Source organism: Ruditapes philippinarum, unplaced genomic scaffold (genome assembly GCF_026571515.1).
Source record: "Ruditapes philippinarum isolate M1 unplaced genomic scaffold, ASM2657151v2 ctg13508_1_1_1_1, whole genome shotgun sequence".
Lineage (NCBI taxonomy): Eukaryota > Metazoa > Mollusca > Bivalvia > Venerida > Veneridae > Ruditapes > Ruditapes philippinarum.
Window position 1 is genome coordinate 6,766 of NW_026866812.1, and position 17,069 is coordinate 23,834.

The window sequence follows — 17,069 nt, forward strand, 5'->3', positions numbered from 1 at the left end:
AAGATAATGAGCGGGAACCAAACTAACATTCAAGGACACTGTGACCTAGACCTTTGACCTAGTGACCCCAAAATCAATAGTGGTCATCTAATATGACCAATCAATATTAGAAATATGAAGACTTTTGTGATAAATAGTTTTCAAGATAATAAGCGGATACCATTCTGACATTTAAGCCCCTGTGACCTTGACCTTTTAACTTAGTAGTGACCCAAAAGCAATAAGGTTATCTTCTGGTTATGACCAATCACTATGGGAAATATGAAGACTTTGTGATAATTAGCTTTCAAAATGATGAGCTGAAATCATACTACCATTCAAGGACCCTGTGACCTTTACCTTTGACCTGGTGACCCAAAAATTAATAGGGGTTATCTACTAGATATGAACATTCAAAATGTGAAATATGAAGACTTTGTGATAAATAGTAACCAAGATAGTGAGTGGAAAGCATTCTAACATTTTTGGCCCCTGTGACCTTTGACCTGGTGATCCCCAAATCAATAGGGGTCATTTACTAGTTATGACCAATCAATATCTTAAATATGAAGACTTTGTGATAAATAGTAACCAAGATAATATGTTGAATTCCAACTGCCATTCAAGGCCCCTGTGACCTTTGACCTAGTGACCCCAAAATCAATAGGGGTCATCTACTAGTTACGACTAATCAATATGTGAAATATGAAGACTTTGTGATAAATAGTAACCAAGATAATGAGCAGAAACCATTCCTACATTAAAGAAGCATGTGACCTTGACCTTTGACCTCATGACCCCAAAATGAAAAGGGGTCATCTACTAGTTATGACCAATCACTATGTGAAATATAAAAAATTTGTGATGAATACTTTCCAAAATAATCAGCAGAAACCATTCTGACATATGAGGCCCCTGTGCCCTTGACCTAGTGACCTCAAAATCAATAGGGTTCATCTACTAGTTATGACCAATCACTATGTGAAATATGAAGACTTTGCGATAAATAGTTTTCAAGATAATCAGCGGAAACCTTGTGGTCTACCGAGGGACATTCAGATAGACCGACATTATCAAAACAATATACCCCCTCTTCTTCGAAGGGGGGCATAAAAAGAATCCAGTTTTGTCTTGTCAAAAACAAGAGCAATTAGTGATCACATGTCGCCTTATGATACCCATAACTCGGCAAAAATCATTCCACCTAAAAACCTGTGTAATATGCACAAGAACTTAAGCTACGATCAATCCTGTAAAGTTTCATTCAGTGGTATAATAAGATAAGTCCCGACAAATTTTAAAATTAAAATCATTATAGGGCCAAAACTCTTGACAAAAATCAATGAACCGAAAAATGTTGAAGAGATGCACAATTAGACATTGTATTCATCATTCCCCTTAAGTTTTGATGAAATTGCAACAGTTAGTTTCTTAGGAGTAGTCCAGTAGCTGGCAACACAAAAACACATTTTAAATTCAAGGGCAATAACTCAGCCAAAAATCGTTCAAGCGGAAAACTTGTGTATTATGCACAAGTACTTGACCTACCAATCAATCCTGTTAAGTTTCAATTCAATTGCATTAGTGGTATAAGAGTAGTAGTCAGCACAAACATTAAATATAAAAACAATTAAAGGGCCAGAAACCTGACAAAAATCATTCAACCATAAAAAGCCAATATTATGCACAACTAAACTTTGTACTGATGATTCCTGTGAAGTTTAGATGAAATTGCATCAGTAGTTTTTGAGAAGAAGTCCGAACATGCTTTTGTGTAACTGGAAATGCACAAAAAACATCTTTTATTCAAGGAAACTATTCAAAAATCATTCAACTGGAAAACCTGTGCAATATGCCCAAGCACTTGAGCTATAGATCAATCCTGTAAAGTTTCAATGAAATTGCATGAGTGGTATAAGAGGAGTAGTTCGGACAAACTTTAAAAATAAAAATTATTAAAGGGCCATAATTCTGACAAAAATTTTTGAACCAGAAAATATTGACGATAAGCACACTTAGACTACATACTAGTCATTCATGTAAAGTTTGGATGAAATATTCAGTTTCTGAGGAGTAGTCCGCACAAGTTTTGTGATGGACGGACGGACAGACAGACGGGAGGACAGACGACAGAGAAGTGATTTCTTTAAATAAACTCATTTGAGTCCCCTTAAGATTGAAATCAAGGGAGTCAGCTTTTCACATATAATATACAGAAACACAAAAATATTTCTATAGTTTGTTTATTGCTTGTTTTTAATAGACATGTATTACAAAAATATATGCATACCTAGCTCAAATAGTTTCTATTCAACAGAAAACTTCAACAAGTAGATCTTATTACAATTATTCCAGTATGAATATGATACTTTAAGATACAAACATGAATAAATACTCTTAAATCATGAAGGTTTAAATACCACTTACAACAGTTAATGTAAACACTTATGTGGCTAATAAAAGAACCTGTTTTTGTTTTCAAGGACAGAGCTAATGTCTAACGTGAAATATAGAATATAAAAAAATGTATCAACATCAATCATACCCAATCTTCTATTTTACCTTCCTTTAAGACACTATTCAACCAAATGCTTTATCATTGCATTTTCAAATTCAGCAAGTCAGTCTTAAGGACAGCTAAATCCCCTTCCTCAGTGGACATGAATGTATACTTCTTGACCTTTAACAAACCATGACCTTGATGTTGTGCAATGCATATCATAAGCACATAGTCTTATGATGGTAATTATTTGTGCCAAGTTTTTAAAAATCGTCCATAAAGTCAAACAATTATGGAAAAACATATAACCTTGACCTTGGGGGTAGCAACATGGATGTAACTTTGGGGTAGCAGCCTTGATGTTGCCCTCTGCAGATTTTGACATGATGGAATCATTTGTGCGAAGTAATTTAAAAACCTTTGAATTATCAATAAGCTATAAAGTGGACATGAAAAATAGATGTTTTGTGTGTACCCTGGACCTTGAAGGTACTGACATGATTGTTGTACTCTGCACATGGTGTCATACTGGTTATCATTTGTGCTAAGTTATTTCAAAGTTTTTCCAGTGGTTTAAAAGTTATTAGGTGGACAAGAAATGTAGACTTTTTTTAACACTTGACCTTTAAGTGTGATTTTGACCTTAGGTGTAACAACCAAGTTATTGTTTCTGAACATCATCCAATAATGGTGATCGCTTGTGCCAAGTTATTAAAAAAAAAGTTCAGCGATTTAATGTTATGGAGCCGACATAAATGTAGATTTTAACATTTGACCTTTAAGTGTGACCTTGACCCGGGGGTAGCAACCCAATTATTGCCCTCTGCACAACGTCTCATAATAATAATCACTTTGCCAAGACTAGTTATTTCAAAAAAATTTCAGGGATTAAAAGTTATGGAGCGGAAATGAAAGTGTTACGGACGGACAGACAGAGGCCATTCCTATAATTTGCTCCCCTCTTTGAGGAAGGGGATTAAACAATAAATAAAGGTACGACAACTAAAGTAAATAGCTTGTTAAATTATATACTGTAAAATGTGTGCTTTTATGTGTGTATATGCAGTTAACATAAACCTAGCACCATAAGAATAAACAAACATTTAATCATATATCATTAAAAAAACAAATAACCACTCAAACCACATTAAAAGTCGCTAGATGTATATGGCACAAACAATTCTAGGCAAATAAAGAAACAGATCTAACAGTAATTGTAGATCATTATAAAGACCAAAATCACTCATACACACACCAATGTGAGCAATGTAAACTCACACAGACACACACTTGCACAGGCACTCATATATACAATCAAAACACCTTATATCATATAAAAAAATAAGTGAACATATACATTGTATACATATAAAGTATGAGCATTGGCTTGCTATCTGCAATTTATGACAAGTTAAATATAAAGATAGAAAGAAGTGGGTCATGATGATCCCAGATTGCTTACCAAGAGAGCCTAATAAACATCACTTGTGAAGTTTGGTCAAAATCTACTGGTGGTTAAGAAGATGTCGGTGGATTGCTACATGGCTGATGCAGACAACTAAGAATGGACGGCAATCAGAAATGCTAACCTCTGTTCTCAAAATTAATGAGCTTAAAAGTATTATTTTCATAAATTTTGCAAATTTAATAATGCATTGTGTTGAACACAAGTATTTCTATTGTAATAAGTAAATAATAAATGTTCACAAATGGTTTATTTAAAAAGGCTGCTAAATTGTTACATATAACACAACTGATAAAACAACCCTTATTTAATGTTAAACCATATACAACAGTAAACAATCAATCATTCCAAGTAATTCAGTATTTTTCTCTTATGAAGAAATAGAATGGCCCCAAAGCAATTTTTGTTAACAAAATTATGAAATAAAATGTTTATCACAGATCTCTGATTATTATCAAATCAAATTACACACTTGGATACACTGGTTACATCCAATCTAATACAAATGGTTTCATCATAAACACTTTAGAATTCAAGGAAGGTACTTTTAAAACCTGTAATATAAGATTAAGTCACATATTATTAATAAATTATCCATTAGGATATCTGAAAGAGTAATTTTAGTTAAGTTTATATATTTGTCCATCAATAACACATTACAAAATACTGGCTGTCATTGACAGCCATAATTATGTATCTATCAAATATTGGATTCCAGTCACCAAATAACACATGTATCTATCAAATATTGGCTTCTAGTCACCAAATAACACATGTATCTATCAAATATTGGTTGCCATTCACCAAATATCACATGTATCTATCAAATATTGGCTTCTAGTCACCAAATATCACATGTATCTATCAAATATTGGCTTCTAGTCACCAAATAACACATGTATCTATCAAATATTGGCTTCTAGTCACCAAATAACACATGTTTCTATCAAATATTGGCTTCTAGTCACCAAATAACACATGTATCTATCAAATATTGGCTTCTAGTCACCAAATAACACATGTTTCTATCAAATATTGGCTTCTAGTCACCAAATAACACATGTTTCTATCAAATATTGGCTTCTAGTCACCAAATAACACATGTATTTATCAAATATTGGCTTCTAGTCACCAAATAACACATGTATCTATCAAATATTGGCTTCTAGTCACCAAATAACACATGTATCTATCAAATATTGGCTTCTAGTCACCAAATAACACATGCATCTATCAAAAATTGGCTTCTAGTCACCAAATAACACATGCATCTATCAAACATTGGCTTCTAGTCACCAAATAACACATGTTTCTATCAAATATTGGCTTCTAGTCACCAAATAACACATGTATCTATCAAATATTGGCTTCTAGTCACCAAATATCACATGTATCTAGAAATGATAGCAATAATTATGTAACTTGTCAAGATCATGTACTTTGTATTGACCATTTAGTGTAAAAATTATGAAGCAATTGGTACATGTAAAGTGTAAATAATGAAGCCATTGGTAGAACAAAAGATAAATTCAACTTGACAGTTTAGGTTAACCTCTCAGAGACTGATGAATGGACGGACGGACAGATGAACGGTTCAATTACCTAAAGCCAGGTAAATTATTCAGTAATCACTGCATTAAATAACATAACATAAAAGTGGCCCATATTGCTAGATCACTATTATAATACTTTAGTTTGGGAACCAAGGCAACATACTATGACAACAAATGCCCAAATTCCTTTGTTCAAACTTTGTAGTACATAATGAAATGACAAGAGTTACCTTTAAAGTCGTATTATAACTGAATACTTGAGAAGCTCCATTCATGATAACTTTCTCTGGTGCTGCATCAATTCCAAATATAGTTATGTTCTTGAGCATTGTATTGAATAAATAACTTGCTTTTACAATTGTGGACTGTAAACGTTTCTGTAAGTACAAATACAATGTTTAAGCAACATAAACAATGCATGTAAATACATGTATGTATCATACTAGTGCAAAGGTCAATGGTAAGTGTTGTCCCAGCAAGAATTCTAGCAATTATCTATTGCAAAAAGTCTTCTCATGATAGAAACAATAGATACAATTTTAAAGTACATGTGATAGACTCACATGTAGCTTGTTATTTGGTAAAACCTTACTGTGAAACTACTAACAATGAAAACTACTCACTTATTCAAAACACTTTAAATATTTCTCTTGTGTAACTAACAACAATCCATATTGATCAACATTTAGAATTACAGTTCTTTTTCTTTATGTAACTATCCTTTGCACATAATTCACATTTCAAATCTAAAGATCAGTTTAAATTGAAACAAAATACATGTACAATGTACATACATGTATATAACTTTAGCTGCTGACTTTGTGTAATGGATTAGCCGATCTTTAAAACAGTTCATTCAAAGTTAAATGAATTCCAATATCAAAATACAAAAAAAAACCAAGCTACCAACAGTGCCGAGCCTGGTCAGATTTTACAGATGTGCTGGCTGGCATGACTGTATGCTGATGATAAAGGCTTATCATGTTTTGAGTTCCAACAGGTTAAGGGTTAACTACATGTATTTATGGGACTACTAGTACATTTCTAACGTAAATCATGACATGTTTATAAGATTCTAAATCTAGACAAATGTTGGTGTTTATAAATAGACAGTTTGTTAAACTTACATTTGACACATGAAATGTGATGAATGTATGTATTTCTGCCTCCAATGATTCTGAAAATTATTAAAGATTGATTCAATAAATATTATTTATTTTCTTTTTCATGACATTTAAACTAATCTGTTTCACTGTGACAGGTCTAATTCAAAGCAGTTCAATTATAACAACCTCAATTTAAAATTTGTTCTGTTTAAATAAGGTAGTACACAATTATCTTATTTTAGAATATAATGAAATTCATAGCCATACAAAAAATTGTTCTGATGACATGTATTTCAATCTATTTATCTTAAATACTATGGTTGATGACATTTAATAACACACATATTTTGTTACTTTTGACAAGCCTATAGATTCTACAAACTTGCACTGCATAATTCATGAAACATTTTCTCTTTACCACAATACATATTTAGTATTTAACATAAAGAATTTTATTGACAGCAATATGAACCGTGTATTTAAGATATCTTACTTTGAGAATCTCCGTCATCTTTGTATAAAGAACCACAGGCAGTGCCATTAAAACCAAGTGACACAAGCAAAGAAAACTCATTCTGTATACTGCAATTATCAACAAAAAATAGTAATTTTTATATCATCCTATCAAGACTGATAATTCTATTTGTTACAATTACATCAGAGAATATGTTTTCTATTCTAGAGTATCTCTCATATTCTCACAAATGCCAGTCAATATCACAAAATTGAATATGATGACATCTTAAATAAACTACATCCTTTTACTTGAATGCACACAGATCATCAATTGCAAATGTTATGAGTGAACTTAATAACTATAATTTGATAGCTTTAGAAAAAAATATGAACTTACCTCTGAGAGGTTGTAAGACCTGGTTCCTGCATTGGTATGATGGTTCCCCCTTTTACAAGAAGATTTATACTGTTGAGTGGTGCAGATAGTGTGATATTTTCACCTTTACCCTTAAATCTTAATCCAGAGTAAAAAGAGTACCACAGACTATCAGCTGGTAAATATGCCTCCACTTTTCTGGAATTCTGGAAATATGTGAACAAATGAAAGACAAACATCATCTTGATTTATAAATCTAATATAAAATTGTGTTAATCAGACACATTCCTTTACTGTATCTTCAAATCTTAAGAATAATATTCTTCTTTTCCACTTTGTCAGAGAATTAACAATATTTTTGAACAATCTAGTATATCAATATTTTTTTTTGCATTTAACCTAAACAACATCCACCTACAGGTAACATTTGTATTTGTATATTGCATATAACAATGAAACAGATCACCATTATATTTTCATTACATCCTGGTAATTTAGTGACAGATTTTAAATAATACAATTGCACCAACTAAGTCATAGATCTAAAATAATACATGCAGCACATCTTGGTAATAAACTAACAAATCTTATATAAAGCATGCACCACACCTTTGTAATAAACTAACAAATCTTATATAAAGCATGCACCACATTGTCTTTTGTACAATTATTTGATGTAAATATGTTGTAAATATGTTGAGGTACATATGGAAAATTGTTTTGGCGAATATGTAGCCTCGTTAAATAAAGCCTTTATTATTATTATTATTATTATTACATCTTTGTAAAAAACCAACATATCTTATTTAAAACATGCACCACATCTCAGCAAAAAAAACCAACTTATCATCTTTAATACATGCATCACATCTTGGAAATGGTAACAAACCAAAAGGATTTAATGATATAAAACATGCACTACATCTTGGTAACTAAGTGTCAGATTTTATATAAAATATGCACCACATCTTTGTAACTAACAAACATATCATATATAAAACATGCACCGGAACTCAGTAACTAAGTGTCACATCTTATATAAAACATGCACCACATCTTGGTTACTAGGTGACAAATATTATACAGCACATGCACCACACCTGAGCCCCTACCATCATGACTTGTATGCATGCACTAGTTACATACACTAAAATTACCTTGGTTATCACTGGAACAATCAGGAGAGCTGGTCCCCACATAAACTGACTATCAATATGGTATGTGTCTTTATGACTGGGAAACCTGAAATACAAACACAATAAAACAGCCATGTTTACACCTATATATTTAAAGTATTCACTAAAGTATTTATTACATAAGGGATCAACCTATCATCTAAAACTAAAGAGTTGAGTCTGTTTATTTTTACAAATATGTTGTTTGCAATGTTACAACCAACTTAACAAAACTAGATACAAATACATTTTACTTTAGCCTCAGACTAATACTAATTGTGTTCTTTCCATTCATTCTGCTTGTTCTGTCCTTTCTGCTCCTTCCGTGAAATTCAAGGCTCACATATTTTTCATTATGGAAATCAAATTTTAACAAGAAATGTTGAATGACACATTCCCCCCTCCCTTTCTAGCCCTTGACTCATACTATTGGTAATTTTGTTACAGAAACTTGCCATTAATGGGTACATGGAAGTGTTCAGTATGGAAAAAAGAAAAATAATTGGCCTAATAGATATAACCAATCCATATCTGAAATAAATGAAAGACCTTGACCTTTAATTAAACTAGTTGCCCAATTATGACTAATCAATATATGAAATATGATCTTTGAACTAGTGATTCCAAATCAATAGGGGTCATCAACTACATATGACTATATGTGAAATATGAAGACTTTCTGATAAATAGTGTTCAAGATAATGAGCGGAAACCAATCTGACATTTAAGGTCCTAGTGACCTTGACCTTTGAACTAGTGACCCAAAAATCTAAAGGGATCCTCTACTACAAATGAACAATTAATATGTGAAATATCAAGACTCTGTCATAAAAAATAGTTTTCAAGATAATCAGCAGAAATCATTCTAACATTTAAGGCACCAGTAACCTTTGAAATAGTGAACACAAAATCATTAGGGGTCATCTACTTCATATAACCATTATACATGAAATATGAAGACTTTGTGATAAATTGTTTTCAAGATAACAAGCGAAAAACAATTTTAACACTGATTCAAGGCCCATGTGACCTTAACCTTTGACCTAGTGACCCTAAAATCAATAGAGGTCATCTACTAGTTATGACCAATTAGTATGTGAAGTATGTTGACTTTGTGATAAATTTTTTTAAGATAATCAGCAGAAACCATGTGGTCTGCCAATGGACAGACTGACAGACAGACGAACATAAGCAAAACAATATACCCCCTCTTCTTTGAAGGGGCAATAATTATATGATTATCCAGCTTAATTAGATCATTATTTATTAATGTTTTAAGCACATCAAGAAACTTACTCATAAAACATTGCCCTGGCAACTGGTGTTCCATTCTTGTAGCTCTCATAAAACAGTGTATATAAATAAGGTAATAATGAATATCTTATCATATAAACATCCCTAACACTTGTAGCAAAATAGTCATCAAATGCCCCAGGATCCTGATCTTTCTGTAAAAGAAAATTAATATACTTCATAGTACTTGGTGTTACTTTCCATATTCAGACACATTTTTAAGAATGATATGAAATGTGATGTAAAAAATTCAATTTTCTTAATGGTTTTAGTATAATATTTCCCTAAACAATGCTACCTTAAGTCTTTAAGCAGATTATATATCATGAGATAAATGTGAATCTGGAACAGTCCATTGTGACATTACTGGAGACTCTTACTAGACAGCATAGGCTCTATGACATTCATCATCCATTATCACCAGCATCAAAGAGTTAACCTATGTTAATGTTATCTATATAACAATAATATCTGATATACCATAAGTACAAACATTGCCTTACTATGAGCTTCACTACATTTCCCTAAACCTGATTTACACGGTGATAGGGCGATTACCACAACTTTTCCGCGCAACGTCAAAATATCTTACTTCTGTCCGAGACACCGTATATTTCTGTGGTACAAAATGGACAGCAAGTCTGTAACCGAGACGAAAACAGCAGATAATTTGCTCAAAACAAGGTAAAATCATCATTTTTTCTTTTTCATCGAATGTGCCATTTAATTTGAAACTTATTTATCCTTACTACATGCAAAATGCTTCATTAATTAAGTCAGGATAGTGAAAACATTTAGGGCATACTGAAAAAAATCTTGCTTTGATTACGAAATATAACGTATTTCTAGTCCGTTCAGTTCATATAACTGGCCAAAATACAATATAAATATGTACATTGATGTCGTATGAACAAGTTACAATACATAAATAACCCGTTTTTTGTATATTTGGAACGATTTTTATGTTTCCACGTGTGTATTTTAAGGCACCGCACAACTTTGTCAATCATAAGATTAGGGCACCGCATTCTTCCTCCTTAAAATCACCGCATTTTTCTGTTTTTTTAGCACCGTTTATTTTTGATATTAATGTTTGCTTTCAGAAAAAGAAGACGTTCAAACCTATGTCTGAACAAGCCAAAGCAACGTGCGAAATTTGCAAAGCTGCAAATACTTCCAGAAGATACTGCAGCAACTGGAGAGAGCCCAACTAAGTCTTCTGATTTCAGCAGTACGCCAATGGATCAGCGCCTCCCTGTATTTCAGGACGATATGCTTAACACACCACATTAGTAAAAGAATATGAAGTCAAACTTTCGCAAAAGATTGTTTAATAAAAGCACATTGGAGACCATGACTGAAGAGATTATGGAAATATTGCCCGGGTTCCTGCAAAAACTACACCGTGAAAATTTATGACTTTTGCAACTTTATCAAATTAGTATGCAATAAGAAATTCCTATTAAAAATATTTCATTCCTTTTTTTCTCGATGTTGTTAGATGGTATAGTCTGCCAAGAACTTCAATCTTTCCATGTGGGGTTTATCAGTTTGAATAAGTTCTAAAAGGAAAAGACATCCTTATCTATATATAGATACCATTGCACTTATCTATAACTGGTAGTATTAACACAGATCAGACTTTCTGAAATTTTCCATAACATAACGTATGATAACAGCAACATAACGTAACAGCAAGTAAACAATCTTTCATCAAATGAAACATATTTGTATGAAGATTGCATAATTCAAAAGAAGAGGTGGCCAGTATTTATCGGTCTAACGGAAAAAGAATGCGGTGTTTGAATTCAGTGTTGTACGGTGCTCCAATATTCGGGTCAGTAGGCCTTTTTTCAACATATATTCCCTGAAATTTACGATAGAAACACACAATTTTGTATGGAACTTGAACTTAGGGTTGACCATAATAAATATACGAGCTTGTTAGGTCATAGAACAAAGACATCGTCGTTATAACACACGTTTTTGTGACAGGTACGAGTCATGTTGAGGTACACACGATCTTTTGTAAACAATATTTCTTCGAAGTATGTGTTTTTTTGTGAATTGTATTGTGCTAGAATAACGATAAATTGTTTTAAAAATTCGATGGAATACTTAAACAATTGGAATAATCTTGCAATGTCCAGCAGTAAGATATTTTGTAAGCTATAACCTGAAATTTATTGATCCCGCCATTAATATTTTGTCCAGAAATATACGGTGTCTCGGTCAGAAGGATGGTATTTTGACGTTGCGCGGAAAAGTTGTGGTAATCGCCCTATCACCGTGATTTAACTAAAACCTAATCCAAGGATAAATGTCCCTAGAAAGTACTAAGTATGTCAGTTATCAGTTAATCAATAAAGGTGCGTCAAGGAATAGTAAGTAAATGTGATGGATATGAGAGGAAAAACAAGTAGCTATAATTATGCTCAATCACCAACATTTAAAGTAATATAAAAAATTTAGCATTCATATATATCAATTTTACTTTATTTGAGAATATATTAAGAAAAGAATAACCTTTTAGTTAATACTTATAAGTTACACTGCAATAAAGAGTATACACTTGAAAATTACATTTGTTCGGCAGGGTCAATTGATGCCAACTTTATTACCACTATTTTCCTGCACTTCAATGTAAACAGTCAAAAGTTGTTGTTCTAATTTTCCTTATTTGGCTTTACTTATTGTGATTTTTAAAAATCTTTGGCTACTCATATAAAATTAGTAAAACATTTAATGACTAATGAGCCACTGAATATGACATGATACTCTCTACAGGAATGCTTCACTAGTAATAAATTGTGTAATTATTTGTCATATGAATCTGAAACTATGTTAACTTAAAAATTAAGCTTACCAAAATAACAATCTATTATAAAACCATTCACCAAAAAATTCTTTCAAAATCTAACAAGGTAGGATACTATGGTATTCTAAAAGTTATAAAGATAATATTTATTGGAATAAATTCAATGTGTTTTCTCAATATTAACTAATTACAAAAGCTGTAATAAAATGAAACAAACCAGTATTGTATCGCTATTGTGACTGCGAGAAAATGGAAAAAATGCTCCAAGTTGGTACCATCTTAGACATAACTCATATGTAGTGTTGCCATTAAAACCACATATATCTGCACCAACCATTGGTATACCAGCTAGATTCATCGTCAATATTGCTAAAATACAATTGAGCCATGACAAAACCAACATAGTGCGTTTGCGACCAGCATAGATCCAGACCAGCCTGCGCATCCGCGCAGTCTGATCAGGATCCATGCTGTTCGCTTGCCAACCCTATTACAAGTAGAGAAACTGATAATGAACAGCATGGATCCTGATCACACTGCGTGGATGCGCAGGCTGGTCTGGATCTATGCTTGTCGCAAACGCACTATGTTGGTTTTGTCGTGACGCTGCTCACATAATCATGTCAATTCACCCTTTTTAATATGATTTATTGTTAAATACACTGTCTATGAACTAGAGTCAATATTTAATGGTTTATGACTACCTTATTTCTCCTCATAAAAGTTAATTGGTCGATAATGGAAGGTCTGTTATACAATGAACTATTACATTGATAGTATTAAGTATCATAAACGACAACAAACCACAAAAGAAATATGTATATGGATATTGTCTGTAAGTATGAGTTACATAATCTGATATTACATACCTTACTTACAGAAAATAATAAATTATTCTAAAACAAATTGACATTTGTTTATACTTACATTCCACTTATAAAAGATAATAAATTGTTCTTCATTCTTTTCAAGCTGACACTGGAGAAAGAACTTCAACATTAAATCTGGTAATGTTGACCCTGTGAAAAATGACCATTGTCATAAGAAACATGTATAGGGGTTAACATAAGCAGCAAACTATGGATAAATAAAAGCAGAATTGTGACCTACCAGAGATAGACCTGTATAAATCATGAAATGTTGCCACATTATCTCCAGTCCAGTGACCTCCATAATGACCTTGACCTGCAAATGTTGCCCTAGAAATGATGAAAGGCCTCTTCCCAGATGGTAATTCTTTTAATGCACTGCAATATTTTAGATATAAAATTATCGAAAAAGTTATAACAAACACAAAGCCCTAAATAACACTAAATAATAAGTTTCATAATAATAGTTAAATTATGCTATGTGACATATAAAATATCTAAACAATGAGCAATAAATTACATTTAAAAATGCTTATTTGATTCTTTACAGGTCAATAACACTAGAACTCAGGACTAAATCTTACAAATTGTTAAATTAACAAAGATTTATTGATGATCAATGCTATGTTTATAAATGGTACTGAAATAACAACAAAATACAACCATTTCTAAGCAGACAAGGCTTAAATTACTATTTTGATCATTTCAATGAAGTTAATATACAAGTATACAAAATAATGAATATTCTTCAAATACTTTATACAGTGCTATAAACTTTAGTAAGAAATGAATTGAAATATCTTAAAACAACAAAATTTAATATTTTCACAATTTCTAATTTATAGTTCTTGATAAAAACCTGCAAAGTAACATTTGCACAAGGTGTTCATTTTTCAAAAAATACCTGTATCAAATAAACATTTCTGGTGAAGAAATCTACTTTTTCACTTACTAGTATGTTGCCTTGGTTTCCATGAAACCATACAGATTGTGAAGGTTATAATGTACTGACAATTTCTGTTTAGCTGATGCACATATGGTCTTAGTGTACAACTTTCCACTGACAACACCTGTAATACAAGAGCCCGGTTTGAGCCGGGTGATGCTCCCCGAATAGGTTTTGGACACAGGAAAGTACACCTCTTGTAGTTTCAGAGTTATGTCCATGGAAAAAGTTCAAAGTGCAATAATTCCAAAATTAGGAAAGGCAGAGTTACTGTTCTTTGCACTGCACTTCTAATCACTGTTATCTATCAACTTACCAAGTTTCTTGTTGATATCTCTTATGGTTTCCGAGTTATGTTCCGGACAACTTCAAAAAGTCAAAATAAACAAAGGGCAATAACTCCAGAATTAGGCAAAACAGAGTTATGATTCTCGTGCACTGCACATCTACCCATTGAGATACATCTACCTACAAAGTTTCATGTTGATATCTCTTATAGTTTTACAGCTATGTCCAGTACAAGATTTTTCTTAAAGGGGAGATAATTCAAAAATGAGGCTTAACAGAGTTATGTTTTTTTTTTCACTGCACTTCTACTCAATGAGATCTATCTACCTACAATGTTTCATCTTGATATCTCTTATAATTTTAGAGTTATGTTCTGGACAAAGTTCACTGTTAAAATTAACTAAGGGCAATAACTCCAAAATTAGGACAAAAAGAGTTATTGTTCCTATGCACTGCACATCTACCCATTGAGGTATATTCACCTACAAAGTTTCATGTTGATATCTCTTATAGTTTTAGAGTTATGCCCCGGACAAGATTTTACTATAAGGGGAGATAATCCAAAAACCGGGCAAAATAGAGTTATGGTTCTTTAACACTGCACATCTACCCATTGAGATCTATTCACCTACAAAGTTTTATGTTGATATCTCTTATAGTTTTAGAGTTATGCCCCGGACAAGATTTTTCTATAAGGGGAGATAATTCAAAAATGAGGCTTAACAGAGTTATGGTTCTTTTTTTCACTGCACTTCTACTCAATGAGATCTATCTACCTACAATGTTTCATCTTGATAGCTCTTATAGTTTTAGAGTTATGTTCCGGACAAAGTTCAAAGTGTTGAAATTAACAAAGGGCAATAACTCCAAAATTAGGACAAAAAGAGTTATTGTTCTTATGCACTGCACATCTACCCATTGAGATCTATTCACCTACAAAGTTTCATGTTGATATCACTTCTAGTTTTAGAGTTATGCCCCGGACAAGATTTTTCTATAAGGGGAGATAATTCAAAAACCGGGCAAAATAGAGTTATGGTTCTTTGACACTGCACTCCCCCTCAATGCCCTTTACCACTGTATGAAGTTTAAACAAATTATCTCCAAGGGTTTTCAAGTTATGCTCCGGACAAGAAAACGGACGGAAAGACGGACGTTCTCACAGGACAGTAATTATGTGGCTACTCTATTGTTCTCTCTATTGTTCTTTTTAGCCACGCAAAAGAAAATAGCCACATAAAAGCATTACGGAATGAATGACATCAAAGAGAAAGAACAGTTACCTATTGGCCCTCTAGCCACATAATTACTCTCCTGTGAGTGCGGACGGACGGACAGACGGACAAGGCGCCGACTATATGCTCCCCCGAAATTTTTCGGGGAGCATAAAAACCCAACATTGCAGCATGAATGTTGACAACAAGCACCACCAACATAGCTCTAATATGTTTGAGATATTTGGGAGTATAACTACAGTGCACTCCGGATACAACGAGATCGTCGGGACTTCGGATGATTCCTCGTTATAACCGGGTCTCGTTATAACCGGGACAGAACAAATTGAGAAATCCGACACCGTCGAGCATCATTTATTTCTACCTTCGCTTTCGCGTGCATCCTTTTTGAAGAGTATATAATGGGAGGTTACTCTTTGCAATCAGAAGATTTTGTTTTATTTAAATATACCTGAATATAAATATATCTAGCTATCATAGAATTTAAACAAAACATGAAAACACAACCTACGTTTAACCGCATGTGTTTTTTCAATAATATGTACATTTTAAAATTTGTTTTCAAAAGTCACGCAATGCATTTCTCACAAACACCGAATAACACCACAAAGCCGCTTCCTTTGTGGTAATCGCTCAATGAAATTGTTTTGTTATGACATTTCGTCACCTTAAGGACAATTTAGCTCGGAGCGCTGACAAAACAAGGCTGATACATTTGATCGCTAATTGCTCAACCAATTATCTCGTCCCACGCTAATAATTTCTTCCTTAATTGACCTTTATTATTGGTCATCATTGTTTTTCTCAAGGTGACAAACTGATGCAGACGAAGTGCAAATGAAGTGACATCGTTAAAATTCTGAAAAATACGCATGGGACGGTGAAATTATGTACGTTGTAACCGATATCTTGCTAAAACCAATCTCGTTATAAACGATAAAAAATGAAAGGAAAATAGAAGGAAAAAGGCGGGGACATAGTAGAATGTACGTTGTAAGCCGTGCCTCGTT

General features: G+C 32.7%; 1 protein-coding gene across 1 annotated transcript; it reads right to left on the reverse strand.

The window, feature by feature from the left end:
* Positions 1–2,206: 2,206 nt before the first annotated feature.
* LOC132733788 (lysosomal alpha-glucosidase-like) lies at positions 2,207–14,660 on the reverse strand (the record flags this gene model as incomplete). The annotated part of the gene is made up of 10 exons (XM_060720468.1): positions 2,207–4,498; positions 5,728–5,874; positions 6,625–6,674; positions 7,097–7,185; positions 7,457–7,641; positions 8,593–8,677; positions 9,907–10,058; positions 12,939–13,090; positions 13,832–13,968; positions 14,543–14,660. Coding segments are annotated over 10 exons (1,184 nt in total), but the record flags the coding sequence as incomplete, so codon positions are not given.
* Between the last annotated feature and the right edge of the window lie 2,409 nt (positions 14,661–17,069).